The 22193-nt window shown below is 41.3% G+C and overlaps 1 protein-coding gene across 10 annotated transcripts in view; it reads right to left on the reverse strand.

The window, feature by feature from the left end:
- Window positions 1-22193, reverse strand: part of AOPEP (aminopeptidase O (putative)) — a 389108-nt gene that overhangs the window by 19202 nt on the left and 347713 nt on the right. For all 10 annotated transcript variants that reach the window (XM_077817475.1, XM_077817474.1, XM_077817471.1 and 7 more), the window contains one exon: window positions 12960-13076. In XM_077817475.1, coding sequence (XP_077673601.1) covers window positions 12960-13076 — 117 coding nt within the window. The remainder of the gene's footprint in view (window positions 1-12959; window positions 13077-22193) is intronic.

A 22193-nucleotide genomic window follows, 5' to 3' on the forward strand; every position in this document is an offset into this window, starting at 1 on the left:
ACACCATAAGGAAATCAACCTTAAGGGAAGTATCATCTTATGCTGTAAACTCAGTAGATGCATACATCCTGTACTGAAATCAGAACAACAGGGTTTTATTCGGAGGTTTCCAGTTTCGCATTGCTCACTCACTCACACTTGATATTTCCAAAGACTCTTACCCCAGGTAGAATACAGCAAAATTCCTCTCTGAGGCATCGCAACCCCACCATTTAAACTCCTTTGGACAGGGAAAGAAATGTAGCAAAACCCTAGTGAGGACAAAACAGTACCCACATATTAGGAAGTTAGTCAGTTACTAGGCAATAGGGAGATGGAGTTGTGAGTGGTTTATTTCTGGCTAGGTAATGACGTCAGGACTAACTGTGGTTAGCAATTTTGATCTGACCCATTCCTCATTCTACCTAGATCTTATGTTCTCTGAGTGTGACAGATTTTCCTGCTCTGTGGTATTGTCCAGAGATAACCAGGATCTACAGCCAACATTTAACAGAGAAATGAAAAGGCACAAAGCAAGCCATCAAACATTAAAAATAGTAACTTCTAATAAAATTTATCTTTAGAAATTTCTCCAAGTAAAGAGTTGTGTTAATTACTGCATTAAGAGAGAGTGTTCCATTAAAAGCACAAATACGGCTACAGTCTTAAGCTGCAACAATCAGGAAACACAAATCCAGACTGTTGAAGGCACTTGTTTGTGTTTCTCAACACTACATCCTCCTTAACATCCTGGCAAATGTGTAAAGGCCATCACATATATACCAATACTATAACCTTTTAGATTTTATGACAAGGCCAGGCAGTTTGTATTACAGCGCTATTTCTTCCTTTACTGCCCCTCAGCATTGTATAAACAATCAAATATAGCAAAAGCACCTTACAAAAAAAACAAACAAACAAGCAAACAAAAAAAAAACAAAACAACCAGGACAAATTTTAAAATTTCAGGGGACCTCTTCACCTTAGTCACCTCCTCATATGGCAGGTTTTAGAAAAATGGAACTAAGCACCAACATTCTCTTTCTTTGGTGCTTTGGATAAAGAACAAATAGAAAACAATTCCATATTTACATCTCTTTCAATCTGCTCCCCACTTTCCAAATCTCACTGTGCTGTTGGGCTGCCAGAGGAGGAGCAAATTAAGAGCTCAAAACAATTAGAAAAATAGTGGACGACATAGTAAAATGCGCCAATAAGGAGCCTGGAACATTTCACTAATGCCACCCAGCAGCAAATGAAATCACTTGGAACAAACATGCACAGCTGTTGGCTCCTGGAGCTCCTAGGGAATGAGGGAGGGCTGCTGATTGGGGAAATGCTATTTTGAGCACCCAATAAATCTTGCACTCTAAACATGTACCTAGGAGAGCGAATGCTGATTCCAGAATTTTGTGTACTTCTCAAGTGGGTGGAAAAGCCCCCATACTTTTCATGCAGCAACAAAACAAGCCCAAATAATCGCTACTGGTGTTGAGTTAGATTATCCTTTGGGCAAGCTTACAAATTCATCCCAACACATCAACTCCGCTGTGGCAGACATGAGAGCCAGTCAACCCAAGGGACATTCCCATTGTCATTACTGGAAGCCTTTTTCTTCATCCTATTCCAATTTTCTTGCCTCACACCCAGCTCTGCAATGTCCTGAGCCTCATCTTTGGAAAGTGAAAGGTATGTTATCAGAAACTACTTTTTCAATTTTCTTTTCCCACTCACTGCAGCCTCCAGAAGATTATACAACTCCACTGATTTCAATTGGAATTACACCAGGGATTAATTTGGTTCCATATGTTTAAATACAGAATAAAACAGAAAGCTGCTTTAATCTAACGGCTCTAAATTTAAGTACCACAGATTTTATTTTGCCTCCCGTTTTAAAGAGAAAGAAAATTTAGGCAATGTGGGCATTAGACCAAACTGCATATTCCCCTCCTCTGCCTCAATTCAATGTGGGGATCTCATCTCTAAGACACAGGCTCAGTACAAGTGTTGTATAGATATTTCCCCAGTTATCGGCAATGATACAATACGAAACACTCCAGTGTTTTGCTCTGCAGTCCAACATGACCTTGGCCCAGTTAGGATAGCTAGGAACTGGGACTTCTTGTCCTTAAGCAGGCTGTGTGGAGGTATTTGCAACCTGATGACAGAAACCTGCAAGTTTTATATATAGTATTAAAAGGTACAAATGTATGGTGCAGAGGGCTACTGAACCATTTTCGCCAAAGCCCCAAGCATACTCAGAGACTGAGAGTTAGCTGGGGAACTATTCTGAAAAGAAAGTATGCTAATTCCCTCTTTCGTTAGTCTAGCAACATGGTCAGACCTTTCGTGACCAATTCCTGTTCTCCAAGAAGTTTTACAATATAGAGCTGTGTTCTACAAGGGTGCTTTCTAACAATGCTCAATGACAACCTGCAGGACAGCTGGATAATAGAGGACAAGAATGAGCTTAACTTAATCATCTGGAGGGAAGTAGAGAGATAGATATTGCGTTGTAGTTTATCTGTACTTTTACATCTGCCAGTATTTTATGATTTAGGAAAGATCAATGGGCTGAAATTATTTTGTTCTAAACATAATTCTCACTATTTTTAAGACACCAAACACCTTGTATGGTTTATATTAGCGACTGGATCTCCGTCAGTGAAATAGGATGCCACCACTTTATGGCCTTGGTTTCATAGGCAGACTTCATGTACAATGAAGCAGTTGTATAAAAATGGCAATATGCCACCCACATGACGTATGATACGATCTTAACTCATTACACTCACATTTTCTGCAAACACAGTTACAGTCTCGCTCCTTTCTCTTCTCCCCAAAATCTACCACCTTATGATCTTGAAATAAAGGGGAAGAGTTATGAGCTGAATAGCATTTCAACCAATTTGCTGAGGCAAGAAAAACTAACAAAACAATTTCTATCTGCTACGCAGGCAGCATACATTACAAAAATGTAAGCCAGTTCTGTAGGCAGGAAGGAAAGAAAAACAAACTCTCCAGTGAAGGTAGTGGGGAAATGTAGCATGAAACTGTTGGTTTAATCTAAATTGCACTTTTTGTATCACCAAATCTACCATAATTCACCAGGACATAAAATACAGTTCTAGATGCATCACTTCAGCATCATATAGAACTGACAGAATCCCACCTATCCATTCCTCTGTTCTGTAGCATACCTAAATGGTTTTGTAGACAGATCTCTGTCGTATCACCTTTGTTATTGCTCTGTAGACTTGTTTCCATGGCCTCTAGTCTTTTGGTTTTATAGGCCATCCCTGTCCCCATCTAGAATAAAGAACCAAGAAAGCTAATTGTGGAAATAGCTTAATAAGAAGGCTGCTTATTACTGATTACTGTTTGTGAAACACAGCTGTAAGCTTTCTCGATTGTCTCAATTAGGGTTGGCAACTTTCTAATTCCAGAAAACCTAACACCTTTGCCCCGCCTGCTGCCCCCTCACCCCCCACTCACTCCATCGCTTGCTCTCTCCCCTGCCCTCACATGCTCATTTTCACTGCAAGGCCCAAACAGGCATATTTATTGTTTTGACAGATGTATTATGCTAAGTTCAGGTTTTATTTGTTACAGGATGCTAGAGCCGGCAGCAAAATAGTCAAAGAGAGTAATTTTTAAAAAAATGAAATTTCACAAAGGTTTTCATGATTCTTTCCCTCCCCTCTTCCCATTTTTCATAACCAGCTCCATGTCTTCTGTTCACTAAAGTTATTGTAATTTTATGTGTGGAATCAGGACCACACATTATTACAGCTGCAATAAGTCCATTAAAGGCCCACTCCTGAAGCCCAAATACAAATCCATAGAGCATAACCACAGAAACGCACACCTGTCCAGATACCTATATAAATAAATCTGTAGAAACTGACTCCCACACCTACCTGCAGATAGACATGTCTATTCATGTGTACACATCTACCATGCACTAACACATCGACTTCCACATTATTTAATATTACAATTGTTGTTTAGTTCCTAGAGACCCCAACTAAGATCAGGGCTCCAGAGTGGTAGGTGCTGGACATACAATTAAAAAGAGAGTCTGCAACAAAGAGTTTATAATTCAGCTAGACAAAGGTGGGGAGAAATGTATGATACATTGGCTCTTCTGCAATTACTAGTCAACAACATTCATTTTTTAAGAAATAATACATTTCTTTTAGAGTTCACTTTTCTTTTAAAAAACTTGTTATGAAATGAATACACACATATCTTGTCATCAATTTTTGTGTGTGTGCAAGCCAGCAAAAGGAATAAAAGTCAAAGAATTAGGCTGCAAATTTTGTTCACACAGGTATACACACATGCAGCAATACACACAAAGACACACAGTCTCTTACACGCATACAATGCATGCATGCACACACTTGCCTACACAGAGACTTTTTCATACACTTTTCCAGAGGCTGCCTAAATCACCCAGCCAGGAAGGCAGGAGGGTGGGCTGGAGGGGAAAAGGGGTGGTGGTGGAGGAGAGAGGATGGGGAGGGAAAGAGGCCAAGGACAAGAGCAGGGTGGGGATGAGAGGGGGCAGTTAAGGAGAGAGGAGGGAGTGTGGGGGAGTATGTGGGGTGGATGGGGATGCAGGGGGAGGCAGAAGGCTACAGGTGCCTGATGCTGTGGGGGGCACAGGGGTGTACAGGGATATAATGGGAGTGCAACAGTGTATGGAGGTGAATGGAGTACAGGGCTGTGGGGGATGAGGGACATGGGGGGTTGCAGCTCTGGGAGGTGGCGAGGATTGATGGGAGAGTGCTGTAAGGGGTAGAGGGCTGGGATGGGTAGGTGTGGGGGGGCAGGACAGGACGGGGAGGGATGCAATGATGGGAGGCTGGGAGTGTGGGCGGCTGGGATAGGAAGATAAGCAGTGATGGAGGTGCGAGGGGCTGGGATGGGGAGGGATGTAGTGATGGGGGGAATGGGGGTCTGGGGGGCTGTGACAAGAAGGGACGCAGTGATGCAAGGGGGGGGGCGAGATGCAGTGAGGGGGATAGGGGTGCAGCCCCATTCCCAGCACTCGGAGACAGGGATAAACATACCTCAAACTCCTGGGTGCCGGCGATGGGGCGACAGACAGACTGCGGTTCACCGCAGGGCACGCACCGCAGCTTGAGCCCAGCCACGCGAGGAGAAGAGAGCCAGGCAGCAGCGGAAGAGATGTGTGCCGCGTAACCCCTCAACATTTGCCCGCTGAGCACCCGTGCACCACACTCACGCTAGTTCCTCCCCTGCCCTGACCCAACCAATGGGAGCTGCGCCTGCAGGCGGAGGATGGGGCAGCACATGAACCCCCCGCAACCGCCCTCAAGGGTAGGAGCCAGACATGCCGACTGCTTCCTGACCAGAGAGCCTGCCAGCCCCGCTGTGCGGCACAGTGTCGCCGCCAACCGGACAGTCAACAGCTTGGTCAGGGGTCCTTACCAGAGCTGCCAGGATCCCTTTTTAACCGGGTGGTCTGGTCCAAAACCAGACACCTCGTCACCCTAGTGTCAATATGTTTGTAACTAAATTATTCAAATTCTTTTAGTGAAACTTCTAAACTTGGTTTTCTCAAAAGACTATGCTCAAACATACATGTTCAGCCTACACAAGTATATCAAAAGAGAGACTGTCAAGGTTATTAGGGTTTAAAAAGTATTAACTGACCTTGGGCAGTGGGTGCACCTGGAAAGTCCCAGCTTCTGCACAACAAAAGTAGGTTTGTTGTTTTTCCCTCTCCTTTCAAGCCAATCTATCCTCTCTTCCCAAATTTTAAACACAATGGCTGATACATAAAACATAATACTCTCTAAGAACAAGCAAGCCCATGCATGCATACAGGCTAGATGATATTTATTGTTAAGTTAACAGTCTCAAAGAATTGTGAGACTTCAGCCAGTTGTAATGGTAGGTCAATATTTTTTCCTAGTCTCATGGAAGTGTGACTTTTAAAGCAGAAACAGCAATAAAGTGGTGGCCCATTGTTTTGTGATTACAAATAAAAGGCAACTGTACGCAGGAAACAATTGACAAATGAAGGGAAAAAATGCTTTTTCTGTGGTTTGGTTACTACGAGTACAGACTATAGATTTCTGTATAGCAACTTCCTCAAAAACAGGAGACGGTGAACCCCACGTAACCCAATCTAACTATGCTATGGGAGAAAATAAAGGGCATATGATTGGGTTAGGACAGGGGTCGGCGACCTATGGCACACGTGCCAAAGACGGCATGCGAGCCCATTTTTAATGGCACGCTGCTGCCTGCCAGGGTCAAGGGGCAGGGGGCAGAAGCTTGGTCCTGCCGGCTCCCGTCTCTTCTCGCAGTGTGCTGGGTTCCTGCACCTCCTCCTCCTCTCCGTCCCTCCCTCAGCTGATGGCCCTTGCGAGGGAGGGGGTAGGGGAGCAGCGGAGTCAGCTTGCTCGCTGCTCCCGGCGGAGACAGAGAAGCGGGGGCAGGGCCTTGGGGAAGCGGGGCATATCCCCTCCAGCCACCTGCCGTGAGCACCCCACGACCCCATCCCACACCCTCTGCCCTGACCCCCACCCGCACACAGCTCTCTGCCATGAGCCCTGCAGCCCCGCACACCCCCAAGGGCCCTGCCCTGAGCCCTGTACCCCCCTCACACACACCCAGCCCTCTGCTTCACTCCTTCACCCCCCCACAACCCCAGCCCTGACTCTGGCACCCCCACACACACCCAGGCCCCCCACACCCATGCCCTGACACCTGCAACCCCCTCACATGCCCTCAGCCCTCTGCCCTGACTCTTGCACCCCCCCACCCCATGCACCCCCCCACATCCTGACTCACGCACCCCCCACATCCCCACCCCGAGCACCAAATGGGAGCTCCTGCACCGCTCCCCTGCAGATTCCCACCTGCACCCCTCCCACCAAATGGGAGCTGCCCAGGTAAGTGCTCTGCACCCAAACCTCCTGCCCCAACCCTGAGCCCCCTCCCTCATTCTAGCTCCTGGCCAGACCCTACACCCCAACCCCCAGCCTGCTCCTTCACCCCAGCCCTGTGCTCAGTGCACTGCCACCCTCAGCTCACTGCAGAGAGAGAGAGGAAGAGAATGGCCAGAACCAGGGAGAAGGTAGGTACCTACTGTAGGTGGGCACGGCCGGGACCCCAGAACAGCAGCGGGCTGAGCGGGTCTGGCAGCTGGGATCCCGGCTGGCAGGAGCCGGCGGATGGAACCCCTGAGCGGCGGCGGGCTGAGCCGCTCAGCCCACTGCCGGTCTGGGGTTCTGGCTGCCGGCCCCTTGCCAGCCAGGGTCCCAGCCGCAGACCCCGCTAAACCCGCTGCCAGCCTAGGTGAACGGAACCCCAGACCAGCAGCGGGCTGAGCGGGCCGGCGGCATAAGATCAACATTTTAATTTAATTTTAAATGAAGCTTCTTAAACATTTTGAAAACCTTGTTTATTTTACAATACAACAATAGTTTAGTTATATAATATATAGACCACAAGAGAGACCACTTCTAAAAAACATTAAAATGTATTACCGGCGCGTGAAACCTTAAATTAAAGTGAATAAATGAAGACTTAGCACACTACTTCTCAAAGGCTGCCGACTCCTGGGTTAGGAGATCTAATAAGGAACAAACAGTCCCCAAAATATCCCTTAAACCTGAAGCATGGTTAGGAGACTGCAGCTTTATGCACCCTACAACTAAATTCTGCAATACTCATCCATAAAGTCATCAGTGCTTAGAATATATGTCTAGGGAGCTCAGCCAGCTCTCTCTATAATTCTATCAGCTGAAGCCTCAGCCCAGAAGGAGAATACGACACAAGCAGAGCTAAAAGGAACAAAGGATTTTGGCTATCCTGGAAGCCTCTTGGATGCTGTATTCAATCCGTCTGCACAGTCCACACTGAGCTGCTTCATTTGCTTGTTTGGGGGCTTACAAGAAAACAGCTTCTGACCCCCAGTACAGCAGTCTGTAAAATCATGCCTATTGTATGTGCCAGGATATTCATTTGTGTATGCAAACTAGAGCACACAACCCCAAGTATTGTGGAATTAAGAAGGCCCACTAAAAACTTTGGCCATAAACGTCTAAGGATCTAACTTAAGCCTTTAAAAATCTAGAAACTGGACGTGGGAAATATTATTGCAATGAAATCATTATTTACTGTAAATGTGCACTACACAAATAGGAGGGATATACTGTTAGTACAGTTAAGCAAGCATCCTAGACCATGCAGGGTCTTAGGGTAGCGTGACTTATGATTAGTGATATGCCACTAGACCAGCCGTGTCCCACATCTGGCCCTGGAGACAGTGTCCAACAATGGCAGTCAAGGGCAATTGTATTATGCATATATGATTATGAAATGACAACATATTCCCTGATTGGTGTTTAAATCAGCCCATTCCTGTGTGGAGCTGATAGGGGTCACTGCCTCCCACTGTTGCTCCTGCAGCCTCAGGAGCAGCTCCATGTGAGCTGGGAGTACTCTGAGCAGCTGCTTTCTCTCTCCTGTTGCAGCTGCTCAACACCCTTCTGCCCCAGCAGGGAGGGGTGTAGCTCGGGTAGCTCCGTTGCTTGCTTACCAGCTGGGCTGTGGCAGCCCCAGTGAGAGCAAGGCAGGAGCTTGGCTGGTTCTGCTGAGTCTAGCAGAGTGCCTTGCAAAGGCCAGCTCCACTCTGCTACACAGACATGCAGGAGAGGGGGGAAAAGAGAAGCTGAGAACCATCAACTACTTACAGCTTCCTCAATACTCTGCCCCAGCACAGTTTAGAGCAGTCTAGGTCTTGCTCTAGCTGTTGCCAAACAGCTGCAGTCCCTGAGGGACTATAAACGAGCTGGAGATAACTGAAGTACAGTTCACTCCAGCACAGCCATTTCCTACCCCCAATGTGCCCCATGAGAAGCTGTAACGAGGAAGACATAGGAGCCAGTTATGTTAGCTCAGTGCCACATGACGACTTTCCCTGCTGGGGATTTCCTGGCGTATGGGACTTGTCGGTGGCACCTGCTCCTTTTGAGTTGCCCAAGTGGCAAAAAAGGGAAGAGAACAAGGCAGATCATCTCCCCCAAGTACTGATTCTGGCCCCTTGGTCTTTTTGGAATCATGTTTGACCCCAAGGCTGAAAACCCCAGACACCCAAGTGCTGCACAGTGGGGAGGTGAGAACAATACTGCACAAGGAAATGACCCATTTATATGTGAGTTCAGATCTCACAGGAACATACCTAGACATAATATTGGAGGTTTTTAACAATAGGTTAGAGAAACACCTGTCAGGTATGGTCAAGTTATTACTTAGTCCTGCCTTGAGTGCACTGCATTGAGGTCCCTTCCAGTCCCACACTTCTCTGATTCGATACAGTACAGCGTGCAAGTGTAAGTTCAGAAGAGAAATGTTGGCTGGAACAGAAAGCATGTTCAACTGGAAAAAGGAAGGTTAATGCCTCACAAATGTGTATAAAGGCTTCAAGAAACAGAAGCTGGAAGGAATGGTCTGCGCTGTTCTCTTATATGGGGAAAGGCTGAGCAATAATCATCAGGTCACCTGCAGTGTTTCTGAAATTCAGGAAAGAGATTTACATCTCCAATGAGATATATGTCAGGGAAGTCTGTATTATACATGTGAGTGAGCTAAAGAGCAGTTCACAGCCAAAACAGGCTTAATGCATGCGCTCCCAATCTCCATACACACTGGACTCGAGACCTTATTGTACAATATATTCCCTTTCTGCTTCTGTACTGGTTTCAGTGTTATGTTGAATGCTGCTGTGCTGAAGTATCAAAGCAGCAATCTTTATAAAGAACACCAAAGTCTTTAAAAAAAAAAAAAAAAAGAGAGAGAGAGAGAGAGAGAGAGACTGAGAAAAATGTGTTTTTTCTCAATCTGCCCAGAGTGATGAAAGCTGCCAGAGGCATTTTGTCTTCTCTGTTCTCCCCCGTTACCCATTTCTCCACAATGCTGACTGAGGTGAGATTATTCAGACTCCTTGCCACAGACTCCTTGCCTCAGCAATACAAAATCTGAAATGGATACATACATACACATAAGGCCATGTCTACACTAGCACTTATGTCAGCAAAACTTTTGTAGCTCAGGGATGTGAAAAAAACACCCCCGAGTGATATAAATTTCACTGGCATAAGCGCTTGTGTGTACAGCACTATGTCGGTGGGAGATGCTCTCCTGCCGACATCGCTACCAGCGCTCATTAAGCCGGTTTTATGTCAATGGGAGAGCTCTCTCCCACAGGCATAATGTGTCTGTGCCACTGTAAACTTGTAAGTATAGATATGGCTTTAGTTTACTAGCAGGAGAAATTAATATTTTTATATTCCTTCTGTTGCTAGAGTGAGGTCACTTTGCTACCTACAGTACAAAGAAAGGTGTACTGGATGTTCTATTGACAATTTCTGCTAACAGTAGGATCCATGTGCCATGCCTGTTTTAAAGAATTATACCAGTTTAGTACACTGTTGGTCTGATCATGGCTAATCTCCAGCACAAGAATTAATGTAACTGGAAATAATTACTTCTTAATAATTAAGAAGTTAGTGTACTTTACTGAGCTGTCTGCTGCTAGACAGGAAATGACAATTTTCTACATACAAAAAAGATCCTTAATAAAAACTGTGACATTAACAGCTTTCTTTTTACTTCTATGCCTGCAATTTTGAATACTTACATTTCTAATACTCACATTGTGAAGTTTTGTTAATAGAAGTATTTGAGATCCTGTAACTATGTAGGTTTAACTATAACAGATTAATGTCCCAGCTAATCAGACTTAGATGCTAACAGCTCAGCTAAAAGCTTGGATTGGAATCCTGCAATTCCATGTCCCAGTGTCTTTATAAAGAAACTCTGCTCTGCACTTACTGTAGTTTGAAACATGAAAGGTCCCTTCCTTAGGTATGTGACAGTGTGTAAACTAACATTCCCTTTAAAGGACTGTACATGTCTCTGATCTGATGACTGGTAAAACTCTAATGGTAATGTTATCTTAGTTGTACTTCTTAAAGGTCTGTTAAGCCTTTGGTTTCACCTTGTACAATAAAACAGAGATTATGCTTCTTTTGTTGAGGTCATAATTTTGTTGCAAAGAGAGAAAAAATATGAAAGATCATTGGTGTGCAGTTAAGTAAAGCTACCAAAAAACCCAACCCCCATGAATTTATGTAGTTTAAGGAGGAAAAACAAACAAAACAAAACAACCCTAAACCCAAGGTCTAGCAGCTCACAATTCACTGGCATGAAATAGAAACACTAGAGCTCCCGCTTTGATCCTACCTCCCTAGTTATTCCTCTTCCCATTATAGAACTCCTGACATTTCATTGGCATTCATCTGTGATTAAAATAGATCCTAATTCCTATAAATAGAAAAGTCTGTTTGACTACTAATTGAAAATAAGTCTGGCACTTGGAAACTCTGATAAACAAAAAATAAAAAACTGAAATAAATAGCAACTGTTGAAATGTCACCTGGCAGAGTTTTTTTGAAAAAGGCTAGACTGCAGTTTGGAGTTTTTAAATTAATGTTTGGATTTATACGGGGCTCTAAAACATATTACGTCTACCTAGCCATTTTCTTGTAACAAACATGAGCCAGATTTCACTTTTTCCTTCTATTTTAATTACTACCATAAAATTTCAATTTTACATAATAAACCATGCACAGTGACCTTCTGGGGTGTTCACAGCAGTTTTTAATTAAATAGGAGTCAAATATGTTAAGTTTAACAGTGCTCCTTCATTATACTGGTATGAATATATTCTCCTCAATAACTATTTTTTGTTTATGAACATCTAACCAGCATCTACACAATGCATATTTCCTGGATTGGTTTCATTTCCTCCATCTTCTCCCAAATGTGCTTTCTCTGGACACTGTCTACGTGGGGTCCAGAGCCTGAGAACATTTACTGTTGTGAATGTTGCTTACTACCATGAGCAGTCCTATTAACTTAAATTCTCTCAGCCTGCTAAATCAATGGGACTACTGCACAGTAGTAGTAAGTGTTATTAAGTTTTGGATTAGAAGGGATGATATGGTATGGGAATTGTGCTTTAATGGCTGTGGTTCCCAGACAGAGTGTCTGGGCGAGGCACTGTGAACATCTTATTAGGCAGAGCCAGTTGAAACTGGACACAGAATAAAGCACAGCTCTTGCAGAAACCTTAAGCACTAAGTGATCGCTGACCCCACAGTTAACACCATGCCCTGCAGTAAGTGTTTACAGGATCAGGCCCCTAAGTTTGCAAGCCCTTGGAGTAAGGATTGTGTCCTTATTTTTGTCTGTAAAGTGCTATGCACATCTATATCATCATATAAATAATAATTTCTCCCATGACTGTTTAAACACATACTGCAATTAACAGATGCAGCTATAAAGATCTAGTTGCTCCTTGGAACTCATATCCCATGAACACAGAAGTCATTTTACTCTCTCATAAAAGCACAGTTTTATATTATGTAAGTGCTAGCTAAAGGCAAACAATGAGCTGATCAAGTGGAACAAGAAATTTAGACCAAAACAAACATGAATGGTCTCATTCTGAAGTCTGACACCTTATCTAAATCATGCAAGTTCCAGTATACAATATGTATATATGAAGTAAGCAGCTTTAACATTTGTGTGCGCACACCTCTTAAAGGCGCGCGTACTGTTCACATGTACACACATAGTGGAGGCTATGCAAACTGGCTGTACTAATTATTTTAGATAGTCTAACTATAGTATGCAAACATATTAGCTTACACATGATATTCACTAATATCACACATATTCACAGAGAACTACAGAGCAAGGCAGGCATTCTGTACCTGTTGCTTCTTCAGTAGTACATATACACACAATTTTAGAATTCTCCAATGGAAAAAGAAGCTGGAATAGCACTGGGTCCTAATGGAATGTCAATATTCCTAGTCAATAGCTCAATGACTCTCTTTAATATTGCAGTGGGACTGTTAATGAATTACCTCTGCATCCTGCTCATCAAGGTGGTATGTTTTCTCTAAGCATTGTAGAATTCTGAGACATAACATCTTCTCCTCCAACAGAGATTCCAGAAGTAAGACCAGCTGGTCCGGGAGAAGCTAAGAGTAAAATACATGTATGGTAAGCATAAAACTGCTTACTAAGCAATTAAACTGACACAGACCAAAGACAACAAGGCTAGGATAACCTGTGTAATTCTAGCATGTGTTTGAAATGCTGACCTAGTAGTTGATGAAGAGCTAGTTGATTTTGGAAAAACCTCAGAGTTCATGTTGTCTGTATTTTGAAAGACTCTGTTCTGGGGCCTAGTTAAGATTCATTTTCCATGGCTTTTCATTTCTATATTTAGATCAGATCAAAATCATGTTTTCTTATTCAAACATTATCTTGGCTTAATAGGCTCTGTTCCTTATGGAATACATATGCTAAGTAATTCCATTTTGTGGAGGCTTGGTGGGGTTGAAACAAAAGGATAATTTATAGTGCATCACTTCAGGAGGCCACCAGACATATGAATGTTTAACTACATCAGGGGTCTGCTAATTTGTTACATAAACAATTTCACTGTATTCCTGCAGTATACAAAGAAACACGGTATAAATAAGTGGCATGCAGCAAAATTAAGACTGTGACAGCACATTTGTAGTGCAAAGAGTCATAAGTTATCCATTCTCATACCAAAAAGAAGGGAAAGATATAATGTCTATGTACCTATTGTGTATATATATTTAGCAGCTGTTCCTGATTCCAAAATGTAACATTTTTTAGATGAACCACAGGTAGCCTGAAGAGAAAAAGCGCAAGACGCCTGATGTAGCGAGTGCTTAAGTGCTTCATTTAATAGGCTTATCGGACAACAAATAAATAATTCACGGAAAGCACAAAGTAAGAATACACAATAGCTGCCAGGAAACATACTGGAAATTCAGGGTTCTAAAAGTTCTATCACAGGCTCCTAATTCACTCAAATGCTTCCGTCCACCCCACCACCCTCCCCCATACACCCATGTTCTCCATTCTGGGACACCAAAGGGGAAAAAGAAAAAAAACCACACATCATCAACTTTAATTCTTGCATGCAAAATACAAACCCACCATTACTCAGTTCTAACATTTTGCAGATTATTAAAAGGACAAAAATCATACTGCTTCCACCCTAATTCCACTTTTGTCCCAATTTAAGGTCACAGTCTCCCTTTCGGTCTAAGGCCTTCTCCTGCTTCTGCGCTGCCCACCACTCCACCCTGCCTTCTTAAGCTTCCCAGGTGCCAGCCAAAGGCAGACATAAAGAACATTACTTTCATCTTCTCATGAAAGAAACTGCAGCCAAGGTTGATTGCTTGGACTACACAAGCCCTTACCTTACAATTAGCCTGAGATGAAAAAAGGTTCCCTCTCACTTTGCCTTGGACCCCCTGGAGGGATGCAAGTGTCAGAGAATTCCTAAATGTTTCTTTTATTTTAAAAACAGCCCCTTGCATACCAAAAAACAGCACTCTGGCAACAAGACCATGAAGCAATTGAGAATTTTCTGCTCAAAGACCATGAAGCAATCAAGAATTTTCTGCTCAAATCTTAACCTGTAAAGCTTTGGCAGATATCACCAGCTAAACAAGCAATGAGACATTATCTTCACTCTCAGACTGACATCGCTTGGCATTAGCACATAAATCAAATGCTAATAAGAAGGGACATAAATCACTAGCATTTTTACAATTTATTTTCCTTACAATGCATTCTTTTATTATTAAAGCTGTATTCTCGGGGTTTGAAAAAAGCCACAACCTACTCACTTGTTCTAATTGGAATATTTTCAAAGTAACACTCAAACCTGCCAACTGCAAGGAAAACAAAGTTAAAAATAGTAATAAATGAAAATAAATGTTATTAATATTTCAATGTAAAGTCACCCACTAAAATGCCCACTGAAATGTTTATTGTTTATTCCAAGAGCAGCTGCTTCAAGTGGCCGGGGGAGGGGGTGGGAGACACGACAGACAGGAAAGACGTCTGGGAATTGGTTCTGCTTGGAAACTGAATTTATTTTGAATGCTAATAAAATTTGAAATGCTGCAGAACACCATGCACTTATTTAGAAAGCTTTCACTGCTAAACAGAAGGATAATAAGGCCACCCTTAGCTTTTAGAAACTGCAGGTAGTTGTGGTTTTGTTTTATTTTTTAAGGTTTTTCACCATATCTGTAATATGAATTCACACACAAAGTATTATTATTTAAAATAACGCTGGGGAATCTGATTTAGGCCAACAGAAGCAAAGAAATCCAGAGGTAAGGCAATAATCATTTCCGTAATTTACCTCACTGTGCTGCATTTTGAGAATTACAGTTCAAAATTTATATTACATTTGAGCACACAGAAAAAAACAACGGAAACCTGTAACTTCTTCTTTTCCCAACGTTCTAAGTCCCTGGGATGGGACCCTGTATGCCAGGTTACAGCTCACAGCATAATTTAAGGCCACATTATGAGCTACTAAACCGAGTGTCTAGAGCAGAAGGTAGAGGCATTAACGGAGGAAATGCTGACAGACCCAACTAAAGTGGCACCAAGTGGGCACAGCTATAACATTTTGTCCTTTCTTATTCATTTTAACTAAAATGCTGGGAGCGCAAACATATTCCCTCAGGTTTTTTTCCCCCTTAATAAAAGGACTCTCCCTAACATGACATGTAGCTTGCTTCAAGATAAGGAAAGCTCCACAAAGCTTCATTGCAAAAACTATTACAAAAATCCCCAATTTGTGTATAGATTCCTTGTTTTTCCCAAATGGAATGGCATGAATTACATTATTTGGTAAACCAACTATTTTCTCTCTTTTTTGTTTTAAAGACCTTTTTATAATTTCAGAAAACCTCAAACTTGGTAAATAAATATACAGATGTCTAATTAACTGTGAACATCCTATTATTGTTTCTTACCTTGTCTCCCCCATCACCAACCCTGATCCAAATGTTTGTTTCATTCACCTGTTGTGTCTTGTGTTTTAGCCTGTGAGCTTTTTGGGACAGGGACTATCATTTTCCATATGTTTGTACAGCACCTGCTACAATGGGACCCTGGCCTGGCTGGCTTCTTGGTGCTAACACAATATAAATGTTAAACAACAGTAGTAACAAATTGCACTTTAAGTACATTTTATGTAATCAAATCAAATTCTCTGACTGTATATTGAGTACATCATCATTAGTAGAAATATACGATATAGCAACAACAAAATATGGGAAGGCAAAATTTTACAGTGCCACTGTATATTTCTACCTGGACAAAAATAAAAACAGTTTTCTGCATTAAAAAGCAAAAATTTTCTGACAAATAACGGAATATGTGTCACACAAAAATGCTCAGTTTGATGTGGTTGTTAAAGGAGAAATCTTACACCAGAAAATGTGGTCAGAATTAAAACACTATTTACAATGTGAATCTAATGCAATCAGTTGGTGAAGAGATAGTATGGTGATGACAGATACAACATCATGTACATATATTTTAAAGCAGACAGTTCTAGTCCCAACTCCTTACCCCCAAAACCCTTAGAAATCAAGTTCCTTTCCCAGGGCTTTTTGGCTGATTGTACTTCACTGTACAAAAACTACAAAAAGGGAATGATTTAATATGTTGTGATCAAGCACACTGGAGCTTTTTTGTAATGTTCCACATAACTAAATAATATCCCAGCTAGAAGGTCATTTTCCCAATATTGTGAATCTTATTTTGCTTGTCTTGCTTTTGAAGTTGCTGTCTGCACTACCTCTACCAAGGTACTGAATACTTTTGCTTTTCTTTTCTTTTCAGATAGCGTATTAAATATTGCTTCTTGTTCGTGAACTGGTGCAGTGGCTTTTAAGTTCGTACAATTAGACCTTTAACTTTGAAACACAATTTTGAAAGGATGTGGCATGCCAAAACTGATTTTGTATTTGAAAGAGACCAAAGAGGAAAAAAAGGGACACAGTCAAATGGAAAAGACAATATTTGTCCAGAAAACTACAACTGTAGGTTGTCACTGAATTAGCTTACACATGCACTCCTGCTCTAAATACTGAGATTCAATGTTTACTAAACATCTGGGGACAAGGGAAAACAGCTATCTTGTATTTTATCCACAGCAAACTATAATTCAGTAATGCTCCAAATAGGATACTGTACTACAAGTAAATCTCAGAACTTTTAATAGTTTTTAGAAAGTTTCCACAAAGCACCTTGGAATAGAATATGAATTTTCTGAACGTCACCCATAGCCTGTAAAAACAACAATGAATCTTGCCTCTTCAAAGCTCTCTCAGTGTAGCTATAAGGTCATTGGCCCCACATCCCAGAAGACCACCCACACTAAAAAGACTATTTGTCAATTCCCCCATTAGAATAATGCAATAAATGCCAGATTCACCATTTTTACTAGAAAAATGTCATTGAAACATTTGACTACTGACCTTTCACAGCCATGAAATGTGACAACGATATATGCATTTGAGCATCCACAGCACCACTGCTTGTGCTGCACCCCTAAGCCAGGACACAAATCACTGAAGCAGTACAGCTGGTATGCTGAATATCCCGTTTGCTTCAGCCTACACTTGAATGAAGTCATTGAAAGCCTCCTTGGAGGGGAAATGCGCCTCGGACTAATGCAGCAACCGATTGACAGTGGCGTGATTTCTATTATTACTCCATTATCACACTGGGATCTGTGCCTAAATGAGCATACTTCCTCCCTGATGCCATTTCCTTTTGTCCTGGCTGTAGTCTAAAAGCGGATCAATGGAAGTAATACATATGATGTCACTTCAATTTACAGCTACTGCCTCCCTCTCTCTCATACACAGATAGATCAATTCTTCCCAAAAATGGTTAAGAAATGCATGGGGAGACTCTTCTCCCAGAAAAGAGTCCTCTGCTATATTTGTCTATGTTACTACAGCAAGGAACTGTTTATACTGAGTGAAAACAAGGGGGAAAGGAAAAAAGTCACTACTGTACAGTGGAGAATGCTGGCTGAAATTCAACACAAACACGGCCAAAAAAGAATTAAAGCTATTTGACCTTTGAAAATTATATGGAGAAGGTTTTTCGTTTCAGAAACACAATGGAATCCAGCGGTGTTTCCTTGGTTGAAGGCAGTCCCAGAAAATGTCTTTTAAAAAAAAAATTTTTTTTTTTTTTTTTTTTTTTTAAGATTTCCCAAAGTTAAACAGAATTCCTCCCCATCTTTTGCATAAGAAAAAAACCAATCCACAGCTTTGTTAGTGAATGGAGTTTCCTCATTAAACGCAGATAAGAAAGCGCTGCTACTGGTCCAACAGAAAAAATTCATAGGGCCTCTCTTAGCCTCAACTCTGTACCAGCCAAGCAAACCAAAAAAAAAAAAAGCAAGACTCTTGAGTAGTAAACTCTCTGTACGGACAATTTGCCTTTGGGGTTGTTTTCTGCTGGTTGCAATTAAACAAAAACTTTCTTAAAACAAATCTCTCCCTCCTTACAACGTGCAGAAGAAATAAGACTGAGAATTCAAGATACTACTAATTTAACAAACAAATTTAGACAGACCTGGTCACAGTTTACCTTAAACAATATTCTTAAATGCTGTTTCTCTGTGCAGTCACTTCTTTTAAATGAAAACAGGCGATTTTCCTTCAGGGACTAAAATATGCTCAATATCAAATAGCATGCAAATTCAATAAAAACCTCCACACACACAAACAGCTGTTAAACTAGTATGTTGTGGTACAACATAATTTAAGAAATTCTAATTCTGAGAGAGCTACTCTGTAGTTGGATTAACGCACAGAAACATATATGAAATCTACAGCTGACCAAAAAAATGCTTTGAACTGAATCACAAAATTAAAAAAGGCCTATTTCAGAGACTAACAAAATTGAAGAAGCGCACAGTTTAGGTCACTGTTTACAAAATGCCTGATGTAGAAAAATCAGTTTGGTTATAATTCATAACATCTTAAAATATAACTGGACAATCCTTCCCACCTCTAAAGACTAATTTTAATACTCTATATTGTTAATGTTCTTAACTACCATTAAGAAATATGATAAATGTTTGTCTCTATAGCACAGCCTCATCTATCTGTAAACTAGCTCTAATGGAATATGTCCCCCCATCGTGGGTGGCTTTCTCAAGCACTTCTCAGAGTATCCTGACCTTTGTTTAACAAACAGATTTTTTGTGTTCCCCAATTTTTTTTAAAATGGGGAATGTACTGACATTTTTGTTGTTGTTCCCATAAAATATTAATATCCAAAGATTACTGTCAAACTCCTTGAAGAAAATAATGAAATATACACCATCAAAAGTCAATATATGATGCATTTAGAAATATCAATTTTGTTACAACTAAAAGATCTTCTATCACTAGCTACAAGTAAATATGACAAATTTGGCATTGAGGAAATTTATTTGACTAAGAATACATTTGCATGAGTTTTCCAATTACTTTCAGATCTGTAACATCAAAGTTTTCATTTTTTGAAGGAGACAGTCTTACATAATTTACTGTTCTAAAGGTATTATCTGCCAGAACAACTCAATATGATTTATTCTGTCTCCTTTATCCATATGAACATATTGCTGGGTGAAGGGCTTGTAACCAGAAGAATAGTACAAAATTATGTATGCAACACAAACATAATAATCTTGATCTCAAAGACTTTCAATGCTCCCTTTCAAATGAAGAGGATAAAGTATGCTGGATGTTAAACATAGTGCAATTGTCAATATACAAGCAACCAAAAACCTTACATACAGTTGCATTTTATGGTGGCCCCTGGGGTGCCTGGAAAGGTTCTCAATTACAATTTTCTCTCAAGTGCAACATGATTAGCAATGTAACCCTGGAAACCATATTAAAGGAAATTATTTGACATTTTAAAAAGAGCAACCTGTAAGGGCCAGATTTTCAAAAGAGATCAGCACCCACTGTTCCCACTGAGTCAATGGGGAGCTGCTGAGTGCTGAGCCCTTTTCAAAATGCGCCCACTTCATGGAGGATCCTAAATGGGAACCGTGCTCTTTTGAAAATCTGGCCATAAATTCTAATATTGAGTAATCAGTTTGCACTTCCATAATCAATGCTGTACATCTTTTAAACGTCTTAGGCCTCGATCCAACAAAGCTACTGGGACTACTCATATGCTTAAAGGTAAGCACATGCAGATGTCCTCTACAGAATCAGGTTTCAGAGTAACAGCCGTGTTAGTCTGTATTCGCAAAAAGAAAAGGAGTACTTGTGGCACCTTAGAGACTAACCAATTTATTTGAGCATAAGCTTTTGTGAGCTACAGCTCACTTCATCGGATGCATACTGTGGAAAGTGTAGAAGATCTTATTATATACACACAAAAAGCATGAAAAAATACCTCCTCCCACCCCACTCTCCTGCTGGTAATAGCTTATCTAAAGTGACCACTCTCCTTACAATGTGTATGATAATCAAGGTGGGCCATTTCCAGCACAAATCCAGGTTTTCTCACCCCCCCCTTCCCCCCCCCCAAACTCACTCTCCTGCTGGGCACAGGCCCTGTGATGGTGTCCCCTGAATAGATATGTGGGCACAGGTCCTGTGATGGTGTCCCCTGAATAGATATGTGGGCACAGTTGTGCCCACATATCTATTCAGGGGACACCATCACAGGGCCTAATAACATCAGCCACACTATCAGAGGCTGGTTCACCTGCACATCCACCAATGTGATATATGCCATCATGTGCCAGCAATGCCCCTCTGCCATGTACACTGGTCAAACTGGACAGTCTCTATGTAAAAGAGTAAATGGACACAAATCAGATATCAAGAATTATAACATTCATAAACCAGTCAGAGAACACTTCAGTCTCTCTGGTCACGCGATTACAGACATGAAAGTCGCTGTTTTACAACAAAAAAACTTCAAATCCAGACTCCAACGAGAAACTGCTGAATTGGAATTCATTTGCAAATTGGATACAATTAACTTAGGCTTGAATAGAGACTGGGAGTGGCTTACTCATTATGCAAGGTAGCCTATTTCCCCTTGTTTTTTCCTACCCCCCCACCGAGACGTTCTTGTTAAACCCTGGATTTGTGCTGGAAATGGCCCACCTTGATTATCATACACATTGTAAGGAGAGTGGTCACTTTAGATAAGCTATTACCAGCAGGAGAATGAGTTTGTGTTGGGGGGGGGGGGGTGAGAAAACCTGGATTTGTGCTGGAAATGGCCCAAGTTGATTATCATACACATTGTAAGGAGAGTGATCACTTTAGATAAGCTATTACCAGCAGGAGAGTGGGGTGGGAGGAGGTATTTTTTCATGCTTTTTGTGTGTATATAATAAGATCTTCTACACTTTTCACAGTATGCATCTGATGAAGTGAGCTGTAGCTCACAAAAGCTTATGCTCAAATAAATTGGTTAGTCTCTAAGGTGCCACAAGTACTCCTTTTCTTTCTACAGAATCAGGGTCTTAACATTTTTTTTATAGAAATTTACATTAATTAATTGTAAAGATCCATTTCCCTCTTCCCCCCCCCCCAAAGAAAATCAACCAATATTCACATCTGAAAAATTAAAGTTATTTTTCTTAAACATTGCAAAAAAGTATTTTTAAGAGTAGCATTAAAACAATAGGGGAAAAAAGGAGAACGTAGTGGGATGTTGTAGTCTCCAGAAAGGTGACAACACAAGGATTTCATCTTACAAGTACTTTGAACTGGTTAGAATTAGCAATGTAAATACGTTTCTACAATCCATAATTTGGTACATCTTGTTGATATCGTCACTAGGCATGACCTGTAATGTTTTTAAAAGGCCAGCAGTTGCTACCACCTTGTAAGCTGAAATACCTTCTTCTTAAGCCATGGTACAAAATATTTTTCAATAATTTACTTAATGGAGGGAAGATCCATTTAAGAAGAAATTCAACATCTGCAATCTAATCTAAGTGCATTGAAATGTCATAAATGATTAAACCTATATGATCTAATAAAGTGCTGAGCCAGCAGAATGGAAACCAGGTGGCTTCTAATGCAGGTTCAGTCAGGTTATATGGCGTTTCTTCCCCAGCCCTGCTTTTCACAAAGAAACATTTCATCATAACTTTACCCTTGAGCATAGTAATTCCATTTCAAAGACAATAGGCTAAACTTTTAATGTCTATTCTATACATATACATTTCACACCGATTATTCTGTATATCACACATA

Source organism: Eretmochelys imbricata, chromosome 5, assembly GCF_965152235.1.
Source record: "Eretmochelys imbricata isolate rEreImb1 chromosome 5, rEreImb1.hap1, whole genome shotgun sequence".
Taxonomy (NCBI): domain Eukaryota; kingdom Metazoa; phylum Chordata; order Testudines; family Cheloniidae; genus Eretmochelys; species Eretmochelys imbricata.